The sequence below is a fragment of the Alligator sinensis genome, unplaced genomic scaffold, assembly GCF_000455745.1.
Source record: "Alligator sinensis unplaced genomic scaffold, ASM45574v1 scaffold1567_1, whole genome shotgun sequence".
Taxonomy (NCBI): Eukaryota; Metazoa; Chordata; order Crocodylia; family Alligatoridae; genus Alligator; species Alligator sinensis.
The window spans coordinates 625,621-653,537 of record NW_005842646.1 but is presented as its reverse complement, the minus strand read 5'-3'; the positions used below and the strand labels follow the sequence as shown (position 1 = coordinate 653,537).

General features: G+C 38.2%; 1 protein-coding gene across 2 annotated transcripts; it reads right to left on the bottom strand.

Annotated features, from left to right (window-relative positions):
* Nucleotides 1-161: 161 nt before the first annotated feature.
* On the bottom strand, nt 162-27,917 carry PHF6 (PHD finger protein 6). 2 transcript variants are annotated; one of them, XM_025215469.1, is made up of 10 exons: nt 27,740-27,917; nt 27,419-27,520; nt 23,700-23,833; nt 23,369-23,412; nt 10,586-10,749; nt 10,266-10,409; nt 8,630-8,734; nt 7,439-7,572; nt 4,630-4,759; nt 162-2,600 (listed from the first exon to the last, which is right to left on the bottom strand). In XM_025215469.1, exons 1-9 carry the CDS (start codon nt 27,875-27,877, stop codon nt 4,630-4,632), a joined length of 1,095 nt encoding a protein of 364 aa, XP_025071254.1. In that variant the 5' UTR covers nt 27,878-27,917; the 3' UTR covers nt 162-2,600. The 2 variants fall into 2 exon arrangements, with proteins under 2 accessions (XP_025071254.1, XP_006033688.1); XM_006033626.3 differs by lacking the exon at nt 162-2,600 and adding an exon at nt 2,607-4,291.

Sequence of the window (27,917 nt, the reverse complement as noted above, 5' to 3'; positions counted from 1 at the left end):
CAGTGCAACTAAATTATGGTTAACAGCTCTCTAATCCCCTCACTATGAAACAATCGTCAACAAGATACGCTGTAGTTATGCATTCACATGACATGCAACGGCATCCAGCTTTAACATTATGCTTTCATAAGAAGGACAGATAGGCAAACATGAAATTCGTAACTCATTTATTGAATATAGATGCAAGGATACCAACAAAAAGAAACTAATACTGCAAACTACAACTTTGGAAGTAAAGCCAATATAACAGGAACAAAATATACATAACAGAGTCGATAGGAATGTGTTTACCCTCTTGATACATTCCTTGTCTTTACATCTAGTGTAAATGTATGCTGAGAGCAAAAGCCAAACATGTGGGCCTGATCTGAGCGCTTTTCAACAAGCAACGGTCGTCCAGGATCCTTTAAGGGTTGAGATGTCACCGTTGGCTAACGAGTGTGCGTACATATGCATACACAGAAACTGCTTCAACAAGTATATATATATATGATCAAGAGCTGTACTCTGGTTTTTAACCTCCATCATTAATACAGTGGGATCTGCTGATAGCGACATGGAAGGACTGGCTGTGACATACTTCCAGCCTTCTTATGAGTTAAACCTCACGGTGATGATAAGGAGGGTTAATTCAACCAGAATACTGGTTTGCCATGCAAATCTCCTTGGCAATTATTAACTACCAAGGGTGGCATTTCAAGGGGATCATCATCCCCCTCTTCCCCAGCTCACCAGGAAGGTACTCCTTTCCACACAGAGCAGCAATAAGCAGCAAGCCCCAGCCTGTAGTCTCGCCATGTCTTCTGTCAACAAATAAGTGAACCCAGGGGATAAATTCTGTATAATGCATGGAGTTGCGCTTGGACCCCCCCTCCCCCGACATAGCAACATGGCTCTTTGTACCTCAGGGGAGAGGGAGGGGGAGCGGGGGGGCAGGATTTTTATCTTGTGGAGTGTGCGTGGTGCATCCGTGGCTGCCTTCTGAAGCTTGGCAAGTGGAGTTTCTAGCAGGGCCATGAGCACAGCATCTCCGGTTGGCACACACCTGCTGAATAAGCAGACCCTTTAACCACCCTGCCACAGCCCCCTTCCAGCCAGTACCACAGACACTGATACTGGGCTGGACCATTTCAGTCTCCTCGAACCAGAGTTGAGCCTCCTGCGGTGACTGGTCACCAAGTGGAACCTGTGCCAGTGTGTTAGCATGAACCAGAGTCTTGGGTAATTTGTCCAAGAGCTTTCTAGGGCTCTTCCCTCCCGCATTACTTTATGAATTCTGTGGGAAAGAGAAGCCCTGCCAGCAGTGGGATAGATCTTTTGAAAGGGCAGTCTCCTGTGAAACTACTCTGCGGCTTTTGTCAGGGGAGGTGGGGGGGGTGGGGGGGTAGTTTTCACAATTGGAGGAGTCTCTAACAGCATGTACTGCTCTTGTAAAGAAGAAATGGTCCCAAAGGCCATAAAACTCAGTTCACCTCAATCATTTTCAGAAGACAAGTTTCTTAACTTTAGGACTGTTTTCCAATTGTGAGATGAAAGCAAAGAGGTCCCTATTAAAAAAAACAAAACAAAAATCAACCCCCCCACCCACAAAAAAAGTAGGAACAAATTGATATTAATTTAACTAGTTAATTTAAACAGATCTATTTCACCTATAAAGCACTTTCATTTCACCTATAAAGCACTCCTAACATTTCCGAGAAGGCAGTAAATGCTCCAGAAGAATCTTCAATATATGCTCGCGAAGATTACATTGCTTTACAAAAAAAGACAGACCGTCCAAAATTCCAAGCTAAAATACGCATAAAAAGACAGCAATGGCAGTATTTTGTCTTTAAAAAATGATGCAAATGTTGTATACCTATCATACATTTTCATGCTTATTAAAACTACAGTTAAGGACATAGGAGATGTACAGTAAATACACTGCTGAGGTACATTTCTTCTAAATATTAACACCATCACAGATTTACTCCCCAGCAGGTGATGCTACTTGGGAACATATAAATACAATTTTTACATCGTAAGGCACTTTTACCCAGCATACATGACAAGATGAAGTAAATGACTACATGATTTTGAGGCTTGTAACAAAAAGAAGAAAAATTACTTCTGACTTTCAGTTACCATGAATATGAATGAATGAGGGGTTAGCCAGCCCATCTCAACACAGTGAGATAACAGGTCACCAGCCACTTGCTCTTCTGCTACTCAAAGGTAAAGTGCTGTTATGGTTACTAGTGGCATGGAAGGGAATGATTTCACATCAAATGGATTATTAGATTATAAAATCCAACAGCTGATACAATATGAAATAGAACTGAGGCAAAAAAATGGAAAGATTATGTTGGCATATCTACCCCAGGTACCTGTCATCCTTCATTAATCAAAAATACAGTAGTTGCAAACAATGAAAAGTGCCTTTATTCATGGAAGGGCCATGTCTGAGGCACACAACGTAGAAGCGATCTAGAGACACATTATTTTGCATTCTGAAACTGTTCTGTGTGGTTGAAAAATGTTCATCGTCTAGCAAAACAAACATCTTGGGAAACAATTTCATCAACCGATCTGTCATTGCAATTCAAGTCACACTTTTAATTCTGAAAGTTACAAATACAAAATAAAAATGGTCAATGGCATCATGTTTAGAGCAGTAACTGAATCTTTCCTGTACAATGCAATTTTCCTACTAAAACTGCATTATTCCCCAAGAAAACAAACAAAACGGAGGGAGTTCCAACACAGTAACATGTTAGAAACTCGCACATACAACAATTGAGTCCCTTGAGACATTAAGGAAATGTGAAGAGACAACAACACGCTAAATCTTAAAAACACAAGTAAAAATGCTACGGAAATTTATGTTACAAATGAACTGCTTTTATAATGTCAACTGCAGATGAACCTTTGCAGTTTCTAGCCAAATTCTCAGTGTATTTTGCTTGCAGCTTTACTTCAAATCTTGAGGTTTTACTGGGTTTCTAGAAACAGTCAGAACCCTATCTAAACAATGAGGTGGCATGGTAGCGTTAAAAAGACTTGCACGTTAGATTAAATTTTTGGTTTTATTTCAAATAAATCTGCTAATGTGCTTTAACAGACCAATGGAAGAAATTACTAGCAATTAAAAAAATGCCAGTTTAATGACAAAAGTTAAGGAACTGAGCTGCTAGGTCTGATCGAACCTAATCTGGATTATTCTCAAATGGAACATCAAGCTCTAGCATGTGTCACTCCATGACAAAATTAACCAAATTCTACAAATCTTAAGAATCTTAAGCAGAGCTTCCTCATATAGTGGTCACAAGATTCAAAATAAATATTGATCTATGGGAAAGATCATATTCTCATTCTTCTTACAGCACGGGGGCAGCCTGTATATGTATTTTGGACAAAACATGAAATGTTCCACACAACACAGAACATCTGAGGTATGGATGTCAGATATGGTGGCTAAATTCCATAACGAGTTAAAAAGAGTAACTCTTCAAAATGTAAAGAGGTTGGGTTGCAGTGTCCAAAAACGAGTATAATAAAGGCTTCACTCACACTCAGTGAAAGGTTCTTGGTATACTAGGGAAGCAGAAGAGGTGGATCGTTGGGGAACGAGCTACAGCGCTTTGGCATGAGTGCTGCAGCTCACAGCTCATAACCAACACCTGCTCAAGAAAACTGCCAGCGAGGCATGCCGGGCCGTATGAGCAATCACAGCAGGAACAAACTGCAAGGTTCAAGCGTGCTTCTGTGTACACCGACTTCTTTTTCTACTATGTGCTTTGCAAGCAAAACAGAGAGCAGCTTTTCCCCACAGACAGCCTCCATACTTGGTTTAAGAAGAAAACGTGAAATGCACAAGTTACCAGCTTCTGGCCAACATGGGCGTGTCCATGTTGTGAACTGAACTTGCTAAGACCTTCTCTGGTGCATGAATCCACTAAACAACTTACACATTCCAAATCTTAGATTTTTATTCAGTCCAGAAATATAGATCTTACTTCATTTCAATGTCTGCCTTAACTTTTGACACTGTACATATTACATCTCATTTATATAGTGTTTCAATTTTTTCCAGACACTGCAGACTACAAACTACATAATATTGACATGTAAAACTCTGCCACTTATTGAAGGCTCACAAACATGAACGTTTCAGGCAGTTCAATGAAATTTCTAGCAGATTTGGGCAGTAAAAAGTTACTAGCCCTTTTCTGATCTTAGAAAAACAATTTAAAAGAATTAGTAGTTATGGATGTCTTATTCATTCCCAGTTCTCTAACTCTGTCCCTTGAACCTGTTTAAAAAATGATGAAAACAACAGTAAATTTAAAATCACACAGAACAAAGAGAAGAGCAACTAACAGAACTGATATTACATCTACAGTTAGTGACAAAAGTCAGGGCTTCCGTTCCTATATTTTTACAAAGCTGGCTGGATAAAAAAATAAAATAAAAAGAAAATCAAAAACAAAACCCTCTCCCCCAAATAAAAATGTTCCCCCACTCTTCTACGGCATACAAATAAAAAGCACTTATTTATATATGCTAGATTTAAACGTTTTACTGCAATAAAGTATGCCAAATGTACGTTGAGTGTCTCAGTAACAGATCTGTCAGGACCAACTTCCATACCTAGTTTCCATTGAGCTGTTGTTGAGGAATGTCACTATGGCCAGTGCCTGCTTTCCCACGGCTTTTGCTCTCTCTTTCTTCATCTTCTTCATCTCTTTCATCATTTCCACTGTGGTTTTTACAATAGAGTCTAACATAATAAAAGAAACAGTGGGCGAGTTACTAGTAAACAGGACAAGTTACTTTATGGGAGTACTTTTAGAACACGCTGGGGTTCCACCACTGCTGAAGATGCACGTTTTAGAACTTTACTGGATAATTAATTATACAAGGCATCAGACAACATCTGCAACAGACATAATTATCAGCTACCTTGCTTGAATCATTAGCCAGAGACCGAAAGACCTGGTGTAAGGACAAGTACAAGATAATTCATAAAGAAGAGAGGCAACAGCTCCCAACTGGCAGAAGATAATAAAGAGGCGTTCAACATCTCTTGGGTAGGAGCCTGCCAAACTGTCATAGCTCCATGTGCCTGAACAGGCACTACATTATGTGCTAAAGACCAGAGGAAAAATGCAGATCTCCTTCAGAAGCACTTTCCAAACCCAGTCACTCCGGACTGAGAAGGATCTACGTACACTAGACCGACCTGACTAGCCCCACCCAACTGAAATGGCTGCGCAGACGCTCACAACTTGAACATGAAGGGTTCAATGTAGCAGTATGATTAGTATTCATGGATTCTACTTACAAAAAAAAATTGTAAGAGCAAGCATTATCTATTACAGAAATGAGCCTGCACCACTACAGATAAGGCAGCATTTTCATTACTCGGTATCCTATAACTGTACTGTGCAAACTGGTCTAATCCCCAAATAATTAGAAACTGCCAAAATGAACTGATTTTTACTTTTGATTAAAAAATGCTGCAAGAACTGTTGAGCTGATTAAAATAAGTGCATTACGTACAGCACTGCTCTTCTAAGAGAGTGAATACGGCTAGTACTTTTTAAATTCAAAAGTTACATGGTGTATTTCCTCCATGATATGATGGAGCTTAATGACAGAATGGAGCAGCAATTCTGTTTATATAAAAATAAATTGGAAACAACTGCAATCCCAGCGGGAACATGGGTTCTCAAGAGTTTTGTAATGTGTATGCTACAGGGGAACTATTTTCATGATTTTTAGCTGATTAATCAGTTTAAAACCATTAAATGGCACTGAAATAAGCAAAGAAAAGTAAGGCTTGAGTGCAGCTTGCACAAGCTAGTGCAGTTAGTAAAATACTGAAACTGATCCATCCCAGTGCTTGGGGATCACTGCTACATGCTCGGAGAGCACCCCCTTGCGGCCAGACCAAGGCGCAACATTAGCATCAGCTTCAACAGCAGCAGGGTCGTAGTAATAAAAGGCGGAAGCAGCTGGAAAAGGAGACAGGGGGCAGTTTAGGAGGGTAAAGAAATAACAAAGTAGGTATGTCAGTTATCCCCCAAAAAACATAACACAGTAAAACTTTACTTCAGTCATCTGAATTTCAGCTCAATCAGGAGGAAATACATCTTTGTATACTTTCCTATAAAAACCCCACATTTGTTTGCAGCGATGCAGACATTCTGAATGAAGTTAAAGGAGTCACTAAAATATTTTGTCTACGTATAGAAGTTATTTTGGAGTATGTTCACTGAAACGGTATTTTCCTATTTAGTAACACAGTGAACAGTTTTTCACAGAAAAAAGGAACTATTTTCACTTTTGCATATACATTTATTCTCTTCTTGATTTGGTAAAACAAATCAGAAGAAAAGCATGAGTCTGGTGGGCTGAACGTCAATCCTCTCCAACGCCATAAGCTGTGGGGTCAGCTGATCCTGGCTGATGAAGGGGCAGTGCTTCTTCAAAGGGGTCCAGAGCCCTCTCAGGTGGCTGGCTGGTGTGCTCTGCTCACGTGCTCAAGGCCATACTTACCTAATATGGGCCGGAGAAGGATAGCCTTCCTCTACAGGCTAGGGACTGCTAATCAGCTCTCTGCCACTGACTTTGGGCAATCAAGACACCTTGGTCAGTTCTGCTCGCTCTCTGGCACACAGTTTAGTTTCTATGGACTGGAACAGTTGGACCTCTAGTTTTGGGGTTTAATGTAAAGGACTCGGGTGAATCCTGGTAGCCTGTAACATGCAGAAAGTCAGACCAGATGACGTTAGCAGTCCCTCTGACCTTAATTTCTATGACACCACAGGATCCCTGGTGCGGTTCGGCTGCTTCCTAAGTGCTAGAAACTCTCTGAAAACAGTCTGACCACAAGCCCTTCATCTAATTTGGGGAGTGTTGCCTGCAGCACCCATCCAGTTCTTCTCATTTATTTGGCTAGGATGATGCAAGCGGAAGTGGAAGCTGAAGTGCAGAGAGTAAAGAAACATTTTTTGCGCTGCTCCATGCAGGGAAATTTATTTTTGACATTTTATGATTCAGGATTATTTACAAAAGAACTTGGGTTAGTTAATTTTGCTAGGGTACTTAAAACTGGCCTTTTACAAGCTTTTAGTAAACTAGACTACTGAATTGTACTAGTCACCTTATCCACATTTCTGAGCAATCGTTCAACAACCAAAGATGTGGGAAGACATGCACACCCTTGGTTTTGTCTTTAGAATATAAAATCTTGGTCTTTGTTTGAATACTGGCAAAGACAGGACAAGTACATTTCTTTGTTGCTTAATGCTTCCAGTGCAGCTGAATGGCACAGAAATCACCCTTACTGCATACTTGGTATTCTGTTTCAAAAGAAAAGTGACTTTTAAAATTAAATACACCGAAGAGGAAAAAAATGACTTTATACAGGCTTAACAACTGCATAAATTCTTACTTGTAAATTCCTCGTGACATATTCTCAATATACTTTGCTTTGTCTTCTACTCCACAGTGGTAATGGTAAGTCTTGATACAGGCTTTAATTTCACACCCAATGGTGGCACCAGGTTGGCTGCAAAGCGTGCATTTCTGTTGAAATGAAGAAGGCAACACTCAAAGTTATGCTCTTAATCCCTTTCATATCTAGTCATTTAGCATTCAACTTATCCCTTACCATTCAACTAACATGTCATCATCAAGTGCCAAATTTTAACCCTAGCCCAATGAGAGCAGCAATTTACCTGGTATATTACCCTTGGGGTACAAACTTAATTAAATTTGTAATAAACCAGAAACATAATATGGAAGTAATTAAAATAGGAATAAGAGTACAGTTTATCCATCTGCTAAATTAATAAGTTACTACAGGACTGAATACATCAATGTGGTTCTAGACTATATTTTGTTGCTCCTGAAGCTGAAGCTCAGGCTTTTTGCAATACCAGAAATGATATAATAATTTTAGGTAACGATCTAGCAAGAAATTGTTTTTTGGTGTAATCATAAAACGTCCCTGAGAACCTGTCTCCCGCTCTGGGGTTTTAACATAATTTCAGTCATACTAACATGCCACCATGAAGTGCTGAACCCCTCCAAAAACAAGCATGTGCCAACACAGGCCACAGTATTTTCTCCAACCAGACACATCAACACAGTCTCTCCACACTTCAGATTATTGTGGCCCAAAGGCCTGGGAGAAGACAGGCCCTGCAGGTGCCCAGGTGATTAGCAACCCTGGATGTAGGAAGCCCTGCAGACAGCTCTTCCTCATAGCTGAAGACTGGGGGCCCAAAAAAACAAGCAGTTTTTAAAGAGGAATTAATGAAAGATAAGCGAAGGATTCATTCATGCTGTCCCTTTACAGTATATGGGAGCAAACTATTAATGGTCATTTGCTAAAGGAGTTTATTTCCTTGGCCTTTTTGACGTTTTCACAAAACATGCATTTTTGGTTTGGAAAACAAGCCATCAATCCCTTCTTTTCCAAAGGTCAACAAGCTTCCTTCGTCAGGTATACTGTAGTGAAACGTTACAGTAAATGTTACAAATAACCATAGGAATAAAGTGGTCAAAAGGGATAAGCAGGATCTCACACATACTCAATAGAACCAATAAAGTATTGATTACAAACCCAAAAGACACGTACCATTCTTTTCCCTCTCTTGATCTCTTGAAGTACAGTTTTAATATCAAAATCTCCAAACTCTGCCCTTGATGTTGTTGTTAGCTGGACAGTGCCAGAAGAGAACAACTATAAAACAAATACATTTGAACAATGTCGGGTTAAACCACAAAAAGATTTAGGGACAGAGGTAAGAGAAGGGGACGTTCTGTACTCAACTGCCTACAGGAAAGAGGTGCCTTGCCAGTAAACTTAGGAGAAAACTGTACACCAAGGATATTGGCAATCTGCATATACCTTCCAACACCCAGTCTATGCTTTAGTTTCATTTGGTGCATTTAGAAATTTATTACAGTAAAGCAACAGGTAAAGCAGCAGGGACCAACCTTTTTGACAGGCAAATCATGACTTAGTCTTGCACCCTCCCCAAGTGTCACTCTGATCCTCTTCCCCTACCTGATCTGCTGTTCTGCTTTTTGCTCCCTGCCCTACCTGCCACTGTGCTGCCTGTCCCCTCCCCGATCTGCCACATGCCACCCCCGAGTAAAAGGAAGATTAAGATGGAAGAGACAACAACAATAAAAAAAGCACTGCAGTAAATGAAAATGCTGATCAGATCATGCATTTCATCTCCCTTGCTGAGCCATCTAACCCATTCCACTGACTCGTCTTGTCACTCAACCTCCTGGGAAAGGCATAGAAGGGGAAAAGAGGACAATCCCAAGTCAGAAAAACATGTGTCCATTATAAGTAACATTTATGGGCTGAGTGCATTTTGGGTTATAGGAACAGCAACACCATTCATATGTTACTTTGACTATACTGCATATACTATAAACAGCCGTTGGGAGATTTCAGCAAAGAATCTGAACTACTCTGGACTTTCCAATAGTATGGGGCCAAGTGAAAAATTCAGGTCAAATTCCAGGCTGGGTAATAATGCTCTACTGACATATATCTATTCTCTTGGTTGGACATGTCCCCTAGTGGCAGGAGAGAAACCAGCCCTGTGTCCAAGACAGCAGGCTAAGATGCAGTTAAGACTTCCATTCTAGCCTCTATCACAGACTACTGTGCGCTGTTACTGCGCAGTCATTTAGTACTTGCATACCCAAGTACTAAAATGACTGCCCAGTAACAGGTGCTACTGCACAGTAGCTTCCCCGCATGGCTTCCTGGCGATGCTGACTACACAGTAGCTCGTTAGTAGCGTGCAGTAGCGTCGCATCACAGTTCGTGCCCCACAGTGCTACTGCACTGTAAGCATTTCATGTAGATGTGGCCGGAGAGTAACAAAGGCCATCTCTCAGGCTTTTGCCTAAAGGCATGAGATTGGAAGGCAGTGGTGTGTTCCTTTAGGATGGAGTCTTTTAGTTCACACTTTTTTTTTTGGTTAAACACAGCCTATGTATCTACAGAAAAGGGGAATATTTATAAGGAAGCTGTGCATCTCTAAGCGTAGCCAACCTCTACTGTTGCCTGTGGTGAAAAATAAATGAGTTGTTCATTTGACAACACATTAGTATAGTACTAGCAGATTACTGGAAGCACAGGCTTTATTAACGCATAATTACATGCTAGGGCACAAATTTAAAATAAAGTAAGACATTTCAGAAAGAATGAGAATGCTGTGCTAATTAATAACAATAGCTTGACTTACCATGCACTTATAGTGTGCTGCTGCCTTTTTAGCATTAAATATATGAAGCTTTCCTCTAGCTTCATTTTCTTCTTCACCTGCATGACAGAATCCACATTTAGGTTTTGTATCACTGGGGCTGCTTCTGTGGGGAGACCTGTCTCTCTGAAAGAAAAACAATTGACTAAAATATACTGCTGGGTTAACAAGTGTGATCATAATTTAAAAGACTACAGCCACCATCTGGAGGCTCAAACAAATGCAAATGTTAATCAAAATATTTAATTTTAAAAAAATGATATATGCAGCTTTTTTCTAAGTTTAGCATATTTACTGCTTACATAGGAACTGCTTTCTATTTCATCTGTGCCATGTGAGGATGTAGATCTAGTGTCTTCTGACTGCCCTTTTAAATTTGTTTTCCTTGGTTTTCCCTTCCGACCCCTCCTCTTTCCTTTTGGTGGTGAAGGCTCCAATTCGTGTTCGTTGATACCTTCTTCTAAATCTGCTTAGAAGCCAGAAAACAACATCAAGAAACTATCCTCACAAATGAGCACCGTTTAACAAAACTTTAGGTAAGACAATGATAAATGGCTTCCCGTTTCCTATAAATTATGATCAGATACAGAAATGGTAGCCCTGATTTCCAGTTCATTACAGAAACATAACCTTTAGTCTTCTACTATTATATAATATGACTGTATACCCCTATGAAAACAACCAAGTCAAGTGCAGTCACCTTACAACATGTAGTACATTTAAATCCCTTGCAGCAACATTCAGTTCAAGGCTAAAATCTGTCTTCAGATATACAAGTTCATCTCCCATTGAAAGTAATGGGAACTGAGCAAGCATCTGAGGTCAGAATGGACCACAAGCATGTGTAAACTGATTTATTCTACGTAACCCGTTGCCTTCTATTAAACAATTCAAGTACTATACTGAAATCAACAACGGCTGTTTTCCAGAATGATGACTCACAAGGGAGAGGGACAGAGAGACCTGGAAAGCCAGTGTCAATCATGTATTATCTTAAACCAGTGGTTTTCAACCTTTTTTCATTTGCAGACCCATAAAACATTTTGAATGGAGGTGCGGACCCCTTTCAAGCTAAGTGTGGGTATTCACATAGTTTTTGTTGATCAGTCATCTTTCATGGACCCTTTAGACATAGTCTGTGGACCCCCAGGGGTCTGTGGACAACAGGTTGAAAGCCAGTGTCTTAAACCAATCACTCTATAAAGATGCATTACTTTAAAGCTTGATATATTCATAACTTTAATAGAAAAACTGCTCTCTTTTGGCCGCTGCAGTGAAACTAACTCTTAGGATGGTCAATACCAGTTATCTTTACAAATAAACTGGGAAACAAATCTACCTAATTACTTTCAGTGACTGTCCATTTTCAAGTCTACCGCTGGTGGTTGCAACCACGTTGCTGGGCAGCAGCCTCCACTCAGTACTGGAAATATCCCAGCCCAAAGACATACGCAGATGATGTTAACGCTAAGAATATTAACAGATCTTTTCAACACTAATATATTAAAGAAAATGGCAGCTGGTTAATGTCGCTGCATTTTCAATCTGTGTCGACTATTTAATCTATTCTCTTGATATACCAGTATTGCCTGTCCTCAGCACTTCGACAATCCTGTAAGTTTTAAGTGTACACCAACCTACAATAATAAAGTATTAAACTTTTAAGAACTTCATCTTATCACTATACTAAAACCTGATTTTGTTTTGATTTTTTAAGAGCTTATGACTCGGCCTTCTTAGATTCTTCTAAAAATGCCGGCAATTAAGAAATCATGATACAAAGAACTGTAATCAAACATTTTACTGAATCCCTTTGATCATTTAAACTATGTAGTTAACACACACCTACTGCAAGTCGTGTTTATTTTTGCCACGTGAGTGGCTTATGTCTAATACCGAAATACTAGCTTTGCTGTACTTGGTTGCTAATCATTTTCCTTATAATCAGCCCTACTGATGACGTCTTTTTATAAGACCAACATGCAAAGCTCCTGTAGCTGGATCTGTCATATGTGGACACTGCCTATTCCTCACTATTCATGAAACAAAGATGGAGATGCAGCCCCATACAGAACAGAATCACAAATCAGAAAGACTGGATCTCCTGATTTTTATATTAATGAGAATTTTAGTATTTTTTTCAAATTATTTAGGCATTACTAAGATGTATATCTCTATAGTATCATGGCCTCAGTATGGAAGCAGGATTAATAGTTTCAGGACTAAATACTGTAGCACAAATCAAAGGACACCAATTTACATTCCTCTGCTTCTTCCTTGATCTATTATGTCAAATAAAATCTAATTGCATATGATGCATTTCACTCCCATGGCAAACACTGCACTTACAAAGGTCAATTTTGTAGCACTTCAGTATGCCCCACCGATACTAAATTTAGTACAGTAACTGAGCTGCTGGCCTGAGCCCAAGAATAAGATTGGTAAGAACAATTCTTAGTCTACCACAGCTGTTGTCAAACTGCAGGAGAGCTAGATACTCTTACATATTTTTAATGAAAGAGAAAAAAAATCCACCTTCAGCTAACATAAATTATGCTCAGATATAATGCATAAAAACTAAGAAGCACTAACAAATTTCGGTACAGTCTGGAATAAACATGCCAGATTCATCAAATATACACATTTCCCCAGACTAAACCATGAGCATCAACCTACCTAACATTACCTTTAAGCAAGTCTAAATGTCACATTCCCCAGATTAAGATACAGAGCATCACAGCTTCCTTTTAAAAATAAAATATGGAAGGACTGATGGTGTAGTCAGGCGATACAATTCACAACTTCCTAGTTAAAAACAGTCTGTGCACTACAAAGAGATAACTGTTTTACTAGTCTAGTTTATTTTTTCATTTCACATGGCCTGTTCAGTTCCCACAATCAATATGGATGTCAGCTCCAATATCCAAAGGAAACCTCTTTCTTCAGACTGGTTGCGACAAATTAAGTCTTAGAACTTTGTGCTCTTCTAGCGAGAAGAATCCTGTTTTGTCTCCTCACATGCATGGGCCCTCCAATAATAAAGAAATATTTCCAAACCTTGTCCTGTATCTTTCACTGATAAGAATCCTAGGTGTTTCTTGTAACCACAGGTAAAAACATTCAGTCAAAAGTATGGATGTTAAGTTAATGTCCCTTTAAACCTCAGTTAATGAGAAATTCATACTAGACTGAATTTCATCAATCACGTTGTCCATTTGCTAATATTTGTAAGGTTTTTCTAGAGTTCCTCATCAATAAATTGATCATCAACCAGTTTCTCCCTCCACTCAGTCCACCCTCTTTTCCCAGTAATCAATATTTTAAACACCCATCCTTAAGACACCACACTACTAAACATTTACAATGCTAACAGGCCATTGGTGACTACAAAACAAGCAAACACACATGATGAAAATCAACTTTTTTTTTAATATAAAGAACTGTCACAGCCTCCAGAAAGAATCTTTTCTCCAATACTCATTTTGTGTTTTTTTGACAGTTAGAAAACAAAAGATTTCAACAGTAAATAGACCATGCATTTTTTTTAGATAGCTTCATTATTCGGTAATATAATACCATAAGAAAGAATTCATGGTTTTCCTCAAAGGATTTCTGTCCCCAAACAGTTGGGAATTCACTGAATTTTATGAAATTCATGAAAGCAGTCTAAATAAATGAACCCCCCCAAAACCCCAGATTAAGGCCCCAGTACTACAAACAGTGTGGATTTAAGAACTCATTTCAGTGGTACTCTACAGAGACACGGGGTTTTGTGCTGGCACATCTGTATCCTGGACTTATGCCTAGAAGATTACACTCTCTTTTATTAACAGCACTGTGAACTAGTGTAACAGTACAGAAAATAAAGAGGTTAAAACCAGACTTAACAACACTGCCTTGGACAGTCTTTACTATTCAACAGACAATATGGTTTTTGCCCTACCCCTCCCCTCAAGCCCACTGCCAAGCTTACCCTGTTTCCCTGGCATCTGATGGTTGGGTGTTTCCAACTTCTCATGTCAGCTTGAACTAAGGGAAACACAAAAAGTTGTTCAACACCTCCCTGACCATATGAAGTGTTATCATGGGTACAACCCATAGTGTGAACCCACTAGTCTCCCTAAATGTTCTTTGACTGCCCCCCAAGCCCCATTACCTTCATTGATTTTTGAAATGGCCACAATAGTCTCAATTTATCATTAGACAAAAGTTTTTAATGGGAAGTTCTTATGTCTTATAAACTGCCCTCAAAATTACCTAATATACCATAACTGAAGAAGTGGGCCTTATATGCCTGATTCAACAATGTTTTCTCCACCAAAAAATGCCCAAGGAGCCAGTCTATATTTCAGTAGCCCTAAAAGTATGTTAAATCAAGAGATGCAATAACTTTAGAACAGAAAGGAGTGATAAAGAATCCTGTCATACTTATACTTCAGAATGCCACTAACAGAACCAAACAGTACAAAAAACTGATTTATGGAATTATCCATTCGTTGGGCTATCAACATGGAAATCAATCACCCTCATTATGATGGCTAGAAGTGAAGGTCCTGAATGTTTTTCCTGCTCCAGCATGGAAACATAGTATACATTGAGAACTATTCATCTATACTTTACCATAACAATTTTATTTATATAAGGAATCCTCCCTCATTAAAAGCTAGCATTAAAGCAAAATATAGTGATAGCAAAGTAATTAAGATTGCGACACAAACCAGTAAGAGGAGGACATGCAAAGCAGAGGCTAACAGTAAGCTATCTATTTCAGTACCTCACAGAAAACATCTAGTGCAAAAAAACCCTAAGTCTGATAAATGCAGATGATAAAATTAACTAGCAACATTTATTATCAAGAGGTGCTGTAGCTATAAGGTGCCAAAAGACACTGTGAAGGTAGTAGTATGTAAATCTAAAAGCACCCATCTGCTTTAGTTTGTACAATCCAGTAGGTCACAACAAGTAATAGAGAAGCTCTAAAAATTATCCAGAGCAAAATTGGCAATGTTCGAATTTTAAGAAAGAGGTCAGATTTAAGGAGTAGCCTCAAAAAAGAAAAAACCCACAGAAGCAGAGAGGTAGCTAAGGATATTTAGGTCAGATAACCTTTAAGATAGTAGAGGAGTGAAAAATAAATTAACAACATGGCAATATAATTATTTTTTTTACAGAAAATGAAATGCCAGAAAAGGTAAACAGTTTCTTTTCACATGCATTTGACAATGAGAATGTGAATGCATCCATAACGGCAAATGAGGATACATTAGTCACTGGCATATAAGAGTGGAAAACAAACACCTGAATGAGGCAAATGCACAACTCATGAGGCAGCAGTAGTGATATATAATTACATATCAAACTACCCAAGTTACTTTTAAGAAATGTTTGATAATGGAGAAAGTCTGAGTTACAGGAATACTACAGATATTTCCCATGTATAAAGAGAGATTTAAGGGCAAAGGGTTACACTGACATACTACTGAGTTGAGCTACTATCTTTTTAAACGTAGAGCACCTACAGTAGGAAGCATCTGGACTTTTTCTATGGCTGCAGTAACGATACGTTTAGAAAGCAAACGGACACACAGGAACACAGGACTGGAAGGGGCCTCCTGAGTCATCAAGTCCATGTCCCTGAGCTCGCAGGCAACCGTTTGTTAAGGATTCCAGAAAATCACTTCAAACCCTCGTGCACAACTACAAAGCACAATACCTGAAATGTCAAGGAAACTATATAACATGCCACAAACAAAAACAGGCACACAAGTCATACAGAAAAACTAAATGCTGCTGAATAAATCTGAGTACTTTTTCAAATGAATTATTGGTCTAGATTAAGAAGACAAACAGATCTAAGCCTATCTGATATTCAAAATATAATGGCAGAACTTATATAATAACTAGTTGTATAAATCCTCTACACACAAGTAAGACAATGGGGTCATTGTCTTACTTGTGTGTAGAGGATTTATACAACTAGTTATTATACATTTCTATGGATAAGATATTGTTTAGGTAGGAAGCAGATTAGAATTTAAGCATTGTGGAACACACTCAACTACCATAAACTATCATAGGTTCAAATGGGGAGAACTGGACAACATCCTCTAGGAACACAATAAAAGATTTGAACTTCAAACTAAGACATGCCTTTCCCCACCCCTCGGTTACCTAAAAGACCTTTTCCATAAGGAATTTTTTTTTTTTTTTTTAAATAAAACTTCTAGCCCATTAACGGGTTAAATCAAAGGGTCCCAACCCCCAGGCTGTGGCCTGGTACTGGGCCGCAAAGGGCTGGCTGCCGGTCCAGAAGTGACCGGCATACTGCAGACCGGCAGCCAACCCTTTTTTATACCGAGTACTTTTTTATACTGAGTATAAAAAAAGGGTGGGCTGCTGGTCCGCAGTATGCCGGTCACCTCCAATCTGCAGTATGCTGGTCCGCAGTTTGCCGGTCCACGGTCACTTCCGGTCCATGGTTTGCCGGTCCACAGTCTAAAAAGGTTGGAAACCACTGGGTTAAACAACTATTTTGAAGATGTTTGTTTCTATTTCTAGATTGGGGTGACTCTACAGTCACAAAACTAAGACATATGGAGGAATGTTTACAGCAGTGGTTTCCAAGCAGGGTGGCATAGGCCCCTGAGGTCCCCTGACATCCCCTCAAGGATGCTGAAGGGTGCCATGCAGTGTTAGCATTGCCAGGTGTATGCAAACATGATTCACAAGATAAACCAAGAGATTTTAAATAGGAATCCACAAGATCCAAAACATTCTGACCTGTTGTGGTCTTTCTGAATTTTCTGAAACAGAAGTATTGCTCTATTCTTTTTTCTGTTGTCAAAAAAAACAGATGAAAACTAAGAACTAGCACTGAGGGGGACCTCAAGTCTAAAAAGGATGGACACTGGTTTATAGTTGTATTATCCTGAATATTAAAAAAATCAAGAACACTCTACGACATCTCGTAGGAATTTGCAACTTTTCTCCAATAAAACCTGAAAGGCACAAGACTTGACTTAGAGTTAGGTTGATACGCTGGCTTCTAATTGCAGCAGCATAGAAGACACAGCGATGGTGTGAAAGGTGTACTCCGTGCCTAATGTAACAGAAAAAATGGCTGTAGCAAGAAATTCCTCTAAGGCAAAAATTCCACCCCAAGATTAACCAGAACATCATCTGAATCAGATGCCAATATGTTTTGGATGTTGTTCCTGCTAGCATCTGGTTTGTGCAGAGCTTGGAATGAAGTAATTGCTTTGGTACATAGTGTGCTGCCTCTGAATGGTTTTCTGGAGAAATATTACCCTTGCTCAACCCACTAAATAACACAAGATTATGGATTTCATGTTTGATTTGAAGAAGAAGATAAAAACCACACTGAATAAGGGAATACTCTGATTTCCATTTGTGGAAAGATCACTTCCACAAAATTTCCTGCGAGCTTTAAATACAACTACAGTGGTATTGTCATACACTTCATTTTCTGACCCCATAACTTCCAGGCATCTGTTCCAAATGTTAACAATGTATATAGTCTTCCTCCACCTTCATTACTGTCCATTTTATTACTATGTAGCAGATGTAACAGAAGACTAAAATGCAAAAGTACCACATTCCTGACCTAGATTACCTTGAACTCTCTCTTATCAGCTATATTAAAGGTCTACAGAAGCTCTGACAACCCTTTATGCAGAACTTAATGATACAAGTCATCTTTTGGCCATCAATTACTTTCAATAAATGAACATGTAAAAAATCATAGCTTACCACCCTTTCAAAGGCAGAACATCAGATTTTTGAAAGAGCTCAATTCCATTTAGGCACTGTAACAAAGATTTTCTGTAGTGCTTAGCGTGCAGAGGCTATGGTTTTGACTCGGGTCCTAAAAACTCTTAAAATCTGAACTATGCTAGGGAATGTCTGGGTGCAAAATGACCACGTACACAATGAGTCTACCAATCCAACAGGGTGGCAAGAAATTCTAGTCCGAAAGCCCTAGTGTTGGTATGGAAAGGAAAATGAAATCACTAGAAGCTCTTATTCTGGAGGATACTCACAACCAGGTACTTAAATCCTGACTTTCACTGAGCTTTGGGCTGGAAGGGTTTATAATACAGAACCTGTGTGCGCTGGAGCAGTCTTGTTAAAATTTCTTGCAAGACCAGGTATTTTTTGGAAGAGTGGGTGGCAACAATGCCTGTGAATCTACTGCATCAGTAAACACAATGAGAGTCAAATACAAAGACCTGATGCTCTGAATACCACTGAAGCTAACTGCTCTGAAACTTTTAATTGGCTCTAGAAGCAGGTTGCCACAATGGCGGAGGACATCAGGCAAGGGGCAACCTTGTCAGTCTCCATTGGCGCAAAGGTCAGACTGCTGGTTCACACTGAACTGTGGAGAAGCATAATATTGGTAACAACTCATCTGTTAGGACAATAAAGGTCTGAGGCTTGAAGACCCCCAAACTGCCCAATGGGAAAAGCGCATATTGGTAACTGCAATTTTGTTTCTGTTCCTGGCCTGGATACCGAATTACTGAGTGACCTCAACAAGTCACCAACTCTGGTTCCTTAGTTTCTCCAATTGTAGAATGTGCGTGTTACCCAGCTGGCATGAATGTTGAGAGTTCTGATTTGCCAATATTTGTAAAACACTTTGGGAGCCTCAAACAGAAGACACTAAAATGGTAAATAACTCTTTTAACAATACCATACAAAAAACTGCACCTAAGAGGTACGTGATGAAAACATGGCCACACACTTCCCAGAATGTAAATGAGAGTCTGTCAGGAAAACAGCCATTCAAGTAATGAAATGCCCTGATCAAACAAAGTCGCGCACACAGTGAAAGTAACAGCAACTTCTAGATTATGGTGGGTGATGACAACTCAAAGAGTTCACAGATTTCCAGGGGGAAAGGCTGTTTTGAGGACCTTTCAATTCACTTCTCTGAACAGTCATCTACCAAATTAATTGAAAACTGCAACATAGACCAAATCATAAGTGCCTCATCTTTCACTATTTCTAGGCTCTCCAAGAAAGAGAACATGACTCCAGCTTAGTCTGTATGCCTATGCTTTAACTAATTAACCCTCCAGTTTGTTATATTACCAGAGGCACATGTTATGTACACCACTTAGGTTTGATTAGGATTACTCAATGAAACCAAAAGACTATCGACTACTCTAAGACTCCCATGTTTATGAAAGCTAGACTACAAAGAAATATGAAAGGCAGCCAATGATCAATTGAAACAGAGAATTAACAAATGTGGTTTCTTGTGCTCCAACTGAAACATATTACATTCAACAATAAACAGACAAAACTTCAGCAACTTCTTCCAGCCATTAAAGAAATGAGAACCTGAATTACTCAGGTATTTGTCTTAGTGCATAAGGAAGCATGCAGTCTAACAAATTCTTGCCTGTCCTGGGCTTCCAGAGAGCTTTGGTTAAGAGAGAAGATTGTAAAAGTTCCCTTGGGTAGAAATGAAAGTTCATATTTCATAGGATTTCACAAGAGGAGTCAAAAGATGGAAAACTCACTCCTCTGGGCAGACAGTTCTTAGCTGATAGGTGTCTCTCAGATCTCTTGTGAGGCTTTGTGGTGATGCAACTTACCTTGAGCAAAGGCAGGTTACAGGTGGTCAAAATTGCTTCCTGCTTGGGAAATGATGAAGTTTTCATTTTAAAAAATCAGCTAACATTTTTTTGCGAAAATCTTGTTGGTCTAATAAAAGATAACCACCTTTACTACAAGCCCCAATTGCTTTTCCCTCTAGACCAATACAGCTACAACCTGGATATCTGACACATAGATGATATCGAATTTTAGCTGATTTTTTAAATGAAATCTTCATCATTTCTCCCAGAGGAGTAAGTTTTCCATCTTTTGACTCCTCTGTGAGATCCTATGAAATATGAACTTTCATTTCTACCCAGGAGGACTTTTACAATTTTTTCTCCAGTGCCTGATGAGGGGTGTTTGTGCCCAAAAGCTTGCAATTAAAGAATTCTTTTTGCAAAAATCTTGTTGGTCTAATAAAAGATATCACCCTCTACTATGAGCCCCGATTGGTTAAGGGATGCATTTTCACTAGGTTAAACAGAATTTTAGCTCTGCAATTTTATCATTAATTTAAGTCCTTGAGCAGCATCCTTCTCTTAGTAAAAAGGAGAATAACCTTTCCTTTAGGCCTGTACCAGAATTCCTAGATCAGAATTACAGACACATATTTTAACAAGAAATTCAGAAACTACCCATTTTCTAGAGAATGAAGGAAGAATAAATAAATACGGGTCCTGGACATTGTGACAGCTTTGTTCAGAAACTTTAGATCCCTATGATTATGGCTATGACATGATCAAAACAAATGAGAAACTATTAATTCTGAAAAAAATATTTTTCAGCCAGACACGATCAAAGCACTAAAACAAAAATATGTGAGCTACTGCACTTAGAGTAGGGTAGAGAGAATTGTGTACAAGACCATACTGCTCCAAACTGGTCAGAGATAAACAGCAATCCAGAGCAGGTTGGTCTACTTTCTTCACACAGGACTGACAGCTTAAGTACCACTGTGCATAATGGCTGAGGCATGTGACCACAGATTAGCCTTCACTATTCTAGTATGCAAACAACAGAGAGTGGGGATTCATGAAAATAAAATAATAAAGAAAAAGCAATTGAAGTAGCATCTGGTAGTTCAGTCTAATTTGTTTATTCTTCTCCACATGTCTTGTCTAGTGTGCCAAACCACCACCCTTCTCCACACTCATGTCCTTCTTGGATACTCATTTTTTCCACCAGAAACAAGCCAATAAAATATACAAAAACACCCTCTTCCAAGCTCCTCATTGTGCTTTGCTTTTTGGTAACAGGCTCAAGCTTATGCCTGTTTTAGTCCTGAGCACATTTCCCATATTTAAATAGTAATTAACAACAGGAGATGTTCTAAGCCTCCTCTTAGAGCCCCTGATGTCTACCTGACATTTTTCTGCTTTAAAGATACGGCACATTTCCCAAGATGTAAGGATCTTGTAGCATTTTCAAATGTTGCCGCTTCAACACAGGCATTTCTCCAGAGACTAAGTGCATGTGGTTATAGCTGTTGAAGTCCTACCGCAATGGGACCCTCACTACCACACAAATGTTAAACAGTAATACTGCTCTGTCAATATAGCACAAGGTCCCCAGAGGCCTGAGTCTTCTGATATCTAAGCTTGTGCCCCTGGTAGAAAGAGAACATGTTATGGCAAGAGTATTGGCGCAAGCCCTCAGCAAAAGGCTATTACAAACAAAACGAATATTTTAAACTGAATGGAGTGGAAAATGAAATTGCCAACTAGGTACTGTAGGGCTTTTTGCCCTATACAACTCAGGTAGCTGTGCCATTTAGATGCATTTTTTCAGTCTATTAGTCTCGCCAGCTGACACAACTTCAGTGTTTTAAAATGTAGTCATTATTAATACTTAAAAGAAGCATTGCTGCACATTTGCAGTAATTTCTCCATGGCCACTCCAACAGATACGGCCCTACTAAAACTAACAGCCCCTCATGCTAGAGGCTAGGCCATGACATAATAGGCAGTAACAGCTCTTTCACGCTCTCAAATAAAAAAAAAAAAAAAGGCCCTGATCCTGCAATGAACTCCAGGAAGGAGCAAAGGTCCAGATGCATTAAGCCTCTTACAGAATCAGAAACATTATTTTCCAGTGGATGTCAATGACTAAGCCCATGGTGAATACAAGTAATGTATTCTCTAAAATAACTATTTACTTAGGAGACTCTCTTAGACCTCACTATCCTTCCATGAGACACTGCAGCCACGTTTCATTACTGTTTATTTATTTATTTTTTATCCTTTAATGTAGTTTGACCTTATATATATATATAAAGTCAAACTACATTAAAGGATCTGGGCCCAGTCTATATTAAATACAGGCAGCATAAATGCAAACTCTGTGCTGTTTTCTAGTGCCCTTTTACAAGGACTTACTAACTGCAGGAGTCAGAGAGGTACATGCAGTATGCAGAATGATATACAGGTATAAATGGACAAGCTAAGAATCCAGTTTTAGCATGGAGTTTGATTTAAACATAAAAAGATTTAGAAGATTTAAAATATAATCCGTATCATTAATGTAATTTTTATTAGACGTAGCACAAATAATATGGATTGGTTAGATGAACAAAATGCATTTGGCAGAAACTGCATTATGAATAATTATAATCAATCTCAGTCTTCACTAAAAGACATCATCCATTTCTTCACTGTTTCACTTAAACAGATTCAAAGTTAAACTAATTTCTTCTTACTTACCAAATTCAAATACAAGCAAAAAATGGAAACAAATCCTGAAGTGCCGCATAACTGATTTTTCAGTATTACGAGACCAAATAACATGCTATTATTAACACGCTGCCCAACAACTCACGTTTCAATACTCTTCCCCCACTTATGGAAGCTTGTCTGAGTGCATGCCCATGACTACTATTTTTTTTTTTTTTTTTAAATCAACTCGGTCAGAAAAAAACATACAAAGTAAATCTGAGGTTAATCTACCATAACCGTTTACAGGTAATGCTAAATTTCTCTTCTAACAAGACTATTTGGAGTATTTATCATAACAAGAAAATTACCTTTGTGTACAACATGTCAAAAGAGACATCATCTTTCTACAGGATTTCATTACAAATGAAAGATTATGGAGCTACTGCTTGATGGAATTAACAAACTTAAGATGTGGAACACCTAACTGCACACACAAATTAGCTTCCTCCTAGAAATAAATGTCTTTTGCTAAAGCAGGAACATTACTTCCACATACCCTTTGTTTTCATGGAAAATCAGAACTCAAAAATATCCCAGAAAAGTTTTTTTTCCTGTTGGCTCTCTTTCAGTGACTTTATGCAATACCCAAATATTCTATGTATTTAGCTTCTAAATTCCCTGTTTCAGAAAACACCTCTAAACCTAGTTCTAATTTAGTGAAAACATTTATACTTTCCAGAAAAAGTTACAGTTTAACCAAAATGCCTATCTAGAGTGGGAACAGTTTATAGTGAACAGCTTTACCTTCAGAGTTGTGTGTAGCTTTCTTGTGTTTTCGGCATAGTATCCTATAAACAAAACAGTTGAAAATTGTCAAATAAGCCATGATTCATAACTCATTTGCTCATCTTTAAATTAAATAGTGGCACACTTCATTGTATTTTAAGATACCACCCCCACCCCCAATAATTCTGCAGTTAAAAGGTACGCTCAGCTAATGCTGTGATAAATTAAACACCCTAGGCACCCTTAAAACATTTTTTGTAATACTCATAATGTTTAGATTCTAATGGCATTTTTACAAAGAGGGTGAAATGTAACTATAGAAGACACATGATAAATAAATGGTAGTTACATGTAAATGCCTTGTGAGGGTTTCTCTCTTATCTGAGCTCTATCATGCAATGCACAGTAGTAGTGATATGTCTTGTGACATGTTTTCACATCACAACCAATGGTTGCTCCTGGACAATGGCATAAAGAACACATCTATGGTAGAGAGAGAGAGGGGGGAAAAGAATTCATGTTAGCATTTGCTTAAAACTTTTGGCTCTGAAAACAGTCAGCTGGCATACAACAACTCCCCTTCCTATAAAACAGATGGAGTTACTGAATGCAAAGCATTTAGTCATACCCAATTCTTCCCATGAAGTGTCATTTTGATTAATTTTAAGAGGAACAAAAATGTGACACGATTATAAAATACAACAGCATGATAATCATTTGATACTATCACATTTATTAATCAAGTTGAGAAAATAATTCAATAACCTTTAGCTGAATAAGAAGTGGCATAGTGGGAAAGACTTAATTGTTCACTTAAATGTCGGGCCTCCAAAATGGTCAAAAAGCAGCAAAATCTCAGACTGCACCTGGTCAGGTGTGGGCTACACCATGGAAACAAGAGGGAAAAGAAACTACTTCCTTCCTGACTTTGGCTGGCAATCAGCTTATTGCCTGAAGCAGAATGACTGAGTGCTTGCAATTATACCTTAGTTAAACGCAGCTGCTTTTCTTTTCTCCCCACCCTCCTTCCCCCTATAACTAATTCTTTTTATAGTAAGTTACCTCTATCGGATTTCATGAATTTAATGAACTGCATGCTACATAAAGGGAACGCATCTCGTTATTTGTATCAATTCCTCTTCTTGTTTGTTTTTATATTACAGAAAGGGCTAAACAGAAAACTACTGATTTATTTTTCCTCTTCCAAAAACAGGCATTTCTCATTTGGGAGATATTACCTATCATCTTTCTAAACTTTTAATTGTCCTTTTCCACGCTGTATGTTAGAGAGAGGAAATAATTTGATAAAATGGCATTAATATTTTCCATATTATTTTCCAGCCTCTTCATACTGTCCAAAAGCTTAACTAGCTTTCTGACAATTTCTAATGAGTCTCTTTTTTGAGTTGAGTGTTTGTATCTATTTTTTCTCTGCAAGGTTATAATTAATTCAAAACCCATCAGTATGTAGGAGAGGCTGCAATTATTCCCCACATATGTCTATACTGAATAAAGTTACCCATCTATCCTGCTACATAACTCTTGAGAGCTTAGTAAGATTCTCAGAATTCATTTTAGTCTCAACTAACTTAAATCAATTCCAAACAGATTTTTGTAAACCGTTTTCCCAGAAATTTACTTTGCTCTTCACAACTTAGCAGAATTAACTGAATAACAAAAGGACTGAGCCTACTTTCATCCATTAGCCACTTCTCTAAAAAACTGAGAACTAGTGTTGTTTCCTTACTCCTAATTAGTTTTTAAATCTACTGTAGGTGTTTACCCAACCCTGTGTAGATCAAGTTTCCAAAACATCTTGAAAGTGATTTTACCAAGTTTATTTTAAGGTTAAATGATATCCATCAGTTTCCTTTTATCCTCTATTTTAATTCTTTAAATATTTTGGTAGGTTAGAAGCACAATTTACTTCTGTATAAACTGTGAAGTCTCTAGTGAAATAGCTGACTGGAAAAATCTTTATATGGACTTAATTATATAGTGTGTTCTATTTTAACATCAAATCTGAGATTCAGTGGAGTGACTTCTACTATTCAATAGGCCCATGTCATCTGATTGATTTTCTAGACCAGAAATGCTCAGCCCCCCAACCCTGCAGGTCAGATCTGACCCACAGGGCTCCTGAAGAACACAGAAATTTGGTGGGGGACAATGAAGGAGAGCAGTACCAATTAAATGTTGCCACCACTTTATTCACGACTTATAAAAGCACCAATACTCTCACTGCAATTCATTTCCTGGGACTGTAGAACAAGCTGGCATTACTGGACTGTTGTCATGGTTCAACTCATCAACTCTTCTCAGCTAGACATCTGTCACCAAAAACACTGCATTTTGGCCATTGTTGCTTTAATCTGCAGATCTAGTTCTCAATACATATTCACTAAATAATACCCACCAACAGAAAATGACTATATACAACGTGACTGTCAACAGACAGGCTATAACCACTATCAATACAACTACTAGATCTGAAACACCATACCGAGCTTAAAAAAGCTTTAAAAAGATACAAGCTAGACTGGAAAGCATATACTAAGTGCAAAATATATGAAAACAGTAGCCATCCAAACCTATCAGGAAAAAATATTTAAAATGTTCGTATAAAACCTGTGCCTAGTTGAAAAGCCTGATATCTATAGCTAGTGAACTTTAATAATCTACCCTCTAACACAAAAAGATTCAAAAGCACATATTCTCCCAAATCCCACACACACAAATCTCCTAAGAGCATTTAAAGACATGTGACTATCAAAAAAGTTTCTTGCTGGTCTATCTGTATGTTAGTGTTTCCTTTACAAGTAGCTAATCTCCAAGCACACTCATAGTCTCCAGTTGTTGCATCTCAGTAGATTCATCGTATCAGATAAAACAAGAGCCCCCCATACAGGATAAGATTTCCAGGTGAAATAGTAGAGTGCTTAGTAATGATGCAAGTGCAAAAAGATGTCACAGGATGTGCCAGTTTGGCCTCCAAATGAGGCTACTGTGTAGATAACCTTTTCCACCAAGCTAAATTGAAAGAATTCAATGCATGAACTGTATTATTTATACTGTATCATTTGTTAGTAATTATTTGCAAATTCAATCTCCCAAATAGGAAAGAAAAAATTATAACCAGCACTTAAACTAAAACTACGGAAAGCCTCAAACTAATTATTACCTTGCAAAATAAACCAAAAAACCAAAACCAAAACAGCCCAACAATTCTTATTGTGCAATCCCATGGAGTTTGGCAAACATGACACTAGTTTTGTATATGTGCATCTCATAATGAATCTGCATCCACAAAGCTCTATTAAATCATTAAAAATGGAAGCACTAGAGCGTTTTGGCAGTTAAGTCAGATTTTGGCAGTGAAACCAAATGCTGGTAAAGGAGCAGCGTTACACTTGCACAGCTCCCTGGAATGTGGCTTTCATTGTGAAATCTGTCAGAAAATATTAAGTAGAAACTACTGGATTAGAAAATATAATTTTGAAAAATGCTGATTTTTCATTGCTTGCTGCCTGTTAAAAGGAACAAGCAGCTTAGTTTGTCTAGGAGATTTTAACTTGCTTAGAAAAACTATGCTAAATACTCATGATAAAAGAAAAGCGATAGTAAAAACAGTAACATCTGCATTTGACTAATTCCAAAATTAACCTAGCATCCCCCAAATAATCTGTTTAGTGTGGGAATAGATAAACTGAAAGTAAAATCAACTGACTGATTACTATGTTTATATATACTTTAAACAGTTTCCCCACTATTAGTTATTTGACATTTTGGATTTGATTTCATTTCAACAGAAGCACGATCATGCTTCCATTGAGCATAATTAATATTTAAAAAAACAAAACAAAAAACTGTGTGACCAGTTTTATCTAATACAGTAATTCCTTCCATATGGTAGATAATTACCTACTCGCTATCTTTGTGCTAACAGAAAAAGGGAAAAGTTTATTTATTTTTTTTAAAAGCTGATGGTATCGTTACTTCCTGATGAGCTTTGTAGATATTAAAAAAAACCCACTTTCCCACTTTGAAGATGCAAAGGTATAGACTTACCAGCTTCATGCCTCTTTTTATTTCCTTTTGAACATCTTCAATAGAAAAGCCACCAAGACTCTCATTATCAGAGTGTGAAGATACCAATGCAGATGAAAACAGCTACAAGTTATATAAAAACAAAACTTAATTGTTAAAGTTTACAATAATATAAAATACCATTACATGGGTAAAAGGCACGATATTACAATAAAAGTCAACAGTGATACTGATTTACACTGACACTAAAGTAAGCTGATATAATTTAGCTATTGGGTTAAGTCTATACGACTTACACTAATCGAAGACTGCCAAGTTGCTTTTTTCCTATGGGGTACTTACCATACATTTATGATGTGCTGCCACCTTCTGGTTTTCTGACATCAATAATTGTCCACATTCATTATCTTTATTAGACTTACAAAAACCACACTTGCGTTGTCTTGAAGACACTTTCTTCTGTCCCACTGAGCTTGTCATGATTTTAAAATGGCCTATGCCAATTCAATCCTCACAAATG

Bases quoted from the DNA above. Each gene is read 5' to 3' on its own strand.
- PHF6 (XM_025215469.1), bottom strand. From the start codon at position 27,877: ATGACAAGCTCAGTGGGACAGAAGAAAGTGTCTTCAAGACAACGCAAG. The intron at 10,410-10,585 runs GTAAGCAGTAAA...TTTTTCTTTCAG, and splicing joins AAATAGAAAGCAGTTCCTAT to AGAGACAGGTCTCCCCACAG. The intron at 8,735-10,265 runs GTAAGTCAAGCT...TTTGTTTTATAG, and splicing joins CAGCACACTATAAGTGCATG to TTGTTCTCTTCTGGCACTGT.